The sequence below is a fragment of the Brassica oleracea genome, chromosome C4 (assembly GCF_000695525.1).
Source record: "Brassica oleracea var. oleracea cultivar TO1000 chromosome C4, BOL, whole genome shotgun sequence".
NCBI lineage: Eukaryota > Viridiplantae > Streptophyta > Magnoliopsida > Brassicales > Brassicaceae > Brassica > Brassica oleracea.
This window is the reverse complement of record NC_027751.1, coordinates 12,145,758-12,151,200: the sequence shown is the minus strand read 5'-3', so window position 1 is coordinate 12,151,200 and position 5,443 is coordinate 12,145,758. Positions and strand designations below refer to the sequence as shown.

Genomic DNA, 5,443 nt, shown 5'->3' with positions numbered 1-5,443 from the left:
AATTGTTCTCAATTGGTGAAGATGGTTTCAGAACCAGAAGAATGACCAGCTTTTATAACTTATTTGGAAGATATCAAGACCCTGAAAGAGAGTTTCACCCGATCAGAGATCATCTATGTACCAAGGACGCAAAATTCAAAGGCGGATAGTCTAGCACGCAGTGCTAGAAAACAGCCGTCTTTCGTCGTTCACATGGATGTAGATCACCCGGTTTGGTTCACAGAGTCAATATTAGTCTGTATTGTTGATGACAAAAAAAAAACAAGATACAAATGATCATACAATCGTATTAATATAAATTTTTATTTAATAGATATTCATATTAAATAATATACATATATAAATATATTAAAAATCGTTTAAATTAAACTATGTACCATTTAAAAATACATAAATATGTTAATTTTAAAATTTGCATTGAAAGAGTATTGAGACCTTAATATTTTAATTTTGAAATTTTCAACGAAAAATACAACATCAAAAAGTTTGAGATTAATAGCTTAAATATTTTTGTTATATCAAATATAAAATGTTAATAAAACCATATGAGTAGGAAGTCTCAATAATAAATATTTATATTAAAATATACTATAGTTATGTCAATATCTTTGAAATATAATTATATACCATATAAAATAAATAGAATGATTATTTTTATTCATTTACTATAAATATATTGTAAATAAACAAGATATATTGTTTTGATTTATGTGATTACTATAATCTCCTATATATTAATTAAGAAACAATTATTACTCTAGTAAGTGTAAAAATTTATTAATTAATATTGTTCAAAAATCTTACAAAAGATCATTACAACTAAGATTTATTTAGAAGTTATTGAAATTACCTAGCGAGAACATGTATTGCACAACAAATTTCTTTTCATAACCCTAACCCCCTTTCTATTCGTCACAATACCGACATAGAATATTTGGAAGTGTCAATTGGCAATCTGAAATGATAACGTTTTTTTTAACTTTAGCCATTGTTTTTCTTAAATGGGCTTACAGTTTATAATGATTAACTAAATGTGCCACATACATAGTAAAATATGTTTTGGTTTAAAAATTGTTCCATACCCAAAATCAATATGAACCATCATCATTTTCATTTAAAAGTTTGTCACAATAAAAATATAGGGTTGAGAAAAAAATCTGAATCCAAAAAACCGAACCAAGGCCGATCTAAAGAATAGTACTGAACTTTACCCAAAATTGGTTAGATATACGAATAGGTTCAAAATTTTGGTATCTAGAGAACCGGAACCGAATCCGATCCAAACTGTAATATTTAAGGTATCCGAATATATCCGAACAAGATTTATATACTTAAAATATATTAATTATTTTTAAATTTAATATCTAAAAGAATATACAAAATATATAAGACATTTTTAAGTTGTCCAAAATATTTGGAAATATATACAAATGATGTATAAGTACATGTTTAAAATAGATAAACGATACTTATAATACCTAAAATACTTAAAATATCTATTGATTTCCTATCAAAATATTTAAGATAAACCAATTTTTATGTTAAGTTTAAGTATTTTGGCATATATTATTCAAATTTATATGTTATATATTATTTTTATTTTTAGATTTCGAAAATGTTTAAGTATATATGAACTTTAATTTTTGAAAAAATTTATTCCGAACCTAAATCCGCAAAGATTTGAACCGAACCAAACTCTCAAGGATCCGAATCGAACCAAATGGTACTCGAATGTCCACCTCTAATCAAATGTAAAAAGGTTATTGATAACAAAATGAATATTATTTATAATATTTAAGTACAATATATTTTTAAAAAAATTCACCCCGCGTCCTGCGCGGGTTATCATCTAGTTAATTATTATGACAAAGATGAAAAAGGACAACCACTTCATAGGTAAGGTCTTGCAAGCGTTTCACCATTTTTGACAAATTACATTTAAAAAGCAAAATTCGTTTTTGTTTTTCATAAACTATAAACTGGTGCGGAGTACTCACCTGCATGAGAAGTCGTTTTGGAGCATCGAACCATCGAACTGCGATTCATGGGCTTGGAAAAGGCTCCTTAAGCTGCGGCCTTTAGCTCTCCAATTCTGCAGACTGTCCCTAGGGAATGGTATGACCGCAAGCTTCTGGTTCGATCCTTGGTCTCCATTGGGTCAACTATACAACTATATCGGGAAGACAGGACCTCGTAGAATCTGAATCAGAATTGACGCGGTGGTGGCAGAAGCTATCACGGGCTCATCTTGGTCCCTGCCTCACCCAAGATCACAGCAGGAAGTGGACTTTCACTCTTACCCCACTACTGTTTCATTGCCTTTATCTCATGATGTTGATGATATGTATGAATGGATTGCTGGTGATTCTCCCTTAAGTTTTTTCAGATCTTCAACTACATGGGAGTTCCTCAGGCCTAGGCAGGAGGAAGTAGATTGGACCGATGTTGTTTGGTTCAAGGGAGCTGTTCCAAAGCACGCATTCACAATGTGGGTTGCCAACTATGATAGACTGCCCACAAGGAACAGGCTAGCAGCTTGGGGTCTACCGGTCTCTACCGACTTTCCATTCTGCTCTCGTCACATAGAAAACAGAGACCATCTATTCTTGAGGTGTGATTACAGTATCCAAGTCTGGAGAGAGGTCTTCATCAGGTGTCAAGCGCCATCATCTACTCTCACAGACTGGTCAGAACTGCTCTCATGGATCAGAGCATCTGGAAACACAAAGCTAAAGCTACTGAGGAAGATGGCTACTCAAACCGTCATTTTTCATCTGTGGAAGCAAAGAAACAACCTAATTCATAACCAGACCTCACTCCCTGCTGCATCAGTGTTCTATGGTATTGATAAAGAGTTGAGAAACATCATTTCAGCTAGGAAGCATAGCAAGCACTTCTGTTCGCTTACGCCTCTTTGGTTGAGATAAACTAGCGATTGTTGCTTTTGGTGATCCATTTTTTTTTTCTTTCTTTTTGCCGAGATGGCTCAAACATTAGATTCGCCTGTAAGATCTACTTTCATTTATATGATATTTACAATTTAGCAACAAAAAAAAACTATAAACCGGTGCATGGTGCTCAAATGATTACAAACTTGCATAAATTTCGGTAAACCTTTTTATCATTATGAAACTTCTATATTATTCATTAAACTACTGGATACCGAAACTCTTAAACAAAAAAGATCAGTGTTAACAATTCTAACACATTCAAATTTTCAGCTTCATGAAACAATGAGAGAGCTTGTTGCTTGCAAAGAGGACACTTGTTCTGGACCATGACCGGATCTGGACATAGGCAAGTGAAACATTAGTTTTGGCCCCCCCAAAAATTTTGGAGCCTTTTTGTATAGGTATCAATCTTCAAAATTACAAAAATTCTTTAAGAAATGTTTTAAGCCCCCAAATTCTCAGATCCGGTCATGTGTGGACAATTAGCCAGTTCTTGATACACTCGAAGTGAAAGTCATGCCCACATGCCAGCTTAGAAGCGTCATCATTGTACTTAAGTTCATCAAGACATATCACACATTTCTCCGCTTGACCAGAACGATCTTCATACCTTCTTCGGTTCAGATTCCCATCAATGACATCAACGTCTAAACCAGTGCCGACATCTTTTATCTGTTCACTAATGAGCAATAGTTCCTGAATACAATATAGTTACAGTCTTACAGAATTATAATTTACTACCACCTTATATACAGTGCCGTGCGAGGGCTATGAGGGGCCTGAGGCCATAATAGTTTATATATCAAACAATAGTATTAAACTTTTTAACATGAACCAGAAAATAAATTGTTTTTCTATCTTAAATTTTGGCATTACTTTTAATAAAAAAAAGTAATTTATGAAAATTATTGGCAAACGTTATATTTTAGTTACAATTGAAAACTTAATATATAAATTCAAATTATATACAACAAGTGTTTTTGACATTAAAAAAAAAATTAATGTCTACAACAACTAAACAAAAATGATAGTTTATTAAAAAGTATTAAAGGATAGTATGGTTTTTCAGTTATCATATTCTCAATTTGATTGTGTATTTTATGAAAATCGGAGCCCCAAAATGTATTGATATGAGAAGGGTCCTGAGGCCAATGCCTCAAAAATGATAAGGTGAGCACGGCTCTCCTTATATATATATACATATTCCTTTTAGTTTTCTACATGGTTCAAATTTATCTCCACTGAGAAATGTTATACAAATGTGTTGCATCTGCAAATGTCTTAAATCTCTGTGCACATGTAAAAGTTCAACATTCATTAGAAATTTTACTTTTTCCAGAATAAGTATGTATTTATAAAGCAAAAAAAATTGAGTTTTGAAACTAATATAAATATGGGTCAATCAGTAAAGTTATTCATTCACGTAATAATATACAAACCCTAAGTATGTATTCGTCTCAATACGTTTTGCCTACTATGTTTTCTTCTAATTTGATTTGCATTTGTTCACAACAGAATGTAATATACCTAATTAAATTACCAATAAACCAATTATGTACCTCACGTGAAGTGGAGTTCTTCATGTGATGGTATTTCAACTGGTTCATTGGCCAGTGTCTGTAACCACTGCTCGATTGTTTCTTCCTATACATTTTCAATAAGTCTATATTATTCATCCAAAAGCTTAATATCTCTAAAAAAAACTTGTTGAAAGTAGATTATTACCATAGGATATCATTGAAATTGGATTAGGCTCTATTGTCAGACCATCATAGTTCATCTCGACCGTTGGATGTAGTAGTAAGTTGGCATTAACATCAACGCTCGGATAAGTGTCCCACCTCTGCTAATCATCGCCGTATAATAAGTGTTGGAAGCTGAATGGAGTATCCGATTCCGGAAAATCATTCATGTTTTGGTCCATATATATAATTCTGAATATGAACAAAGATTATACGACTCGGATTATAAGAAGCACTAACACTACAAGAAAACATAATCTTAACGAGGGCGGTTTTCCTCGTTATTTCGTCGTAAAAGAGGCTTTACGACGAATTAGCGAGGAAACGCGTTTGCTCGTTACACGTCCGTCGTAACACATATTTCCTCGCTAATTCGTCGTAACTTAGCGAGGAATATATTTCGTCGTAAAGACGAAGTAGAACGATTCGTCGTAAAGACGTCGCTACAATTCCTCGTAAGGACGTCGCTACAATTCCTCGTAAATAACTCGAAAACAGTTCCTCGTAATCTACACGTAAATACCTTGAAAGATTTTCCTCGCAAAATACACGTAACGACCACGAAATGATTTCCTCGTAAAATGGTCGTAAACATTTCCTCGTTATTTCCTCGTAAATAATTCCTCGTAAAATACTCGTAAACTGTTTCTCGTCATTTCCTCGTAAGATTTCCACGTAAAGAGGTCGTACATTAGCTACGAATTTACTTCGTTTTTATTATTTTACAGAATTTTAAAATATAATAAAAAA

At 32.7% G+C, this 5,443-nt stretch overlaps 1 protein-coding gene across 1 annotated transcript; it reads left to right on the top strand.

Annotated features, from left to right (window-relative positions):
- Positions 1–2,342: 2,342 nt before the first annotated feature.
- LOC106338132 lies at positions 2,343–2,927 on the top strand. Its single transcript, XM_013777175.1, has one exon. It carries the CDS (start codon positions 2,343–2,345, stop codon positions 2,925–2,927), a length of 585 nt encoding a protein of 194 aa, XP_013632629.1.
- The last annotated feature ends 2,516 nt before the right edge of the window (positions 2,928–5,443 follow it).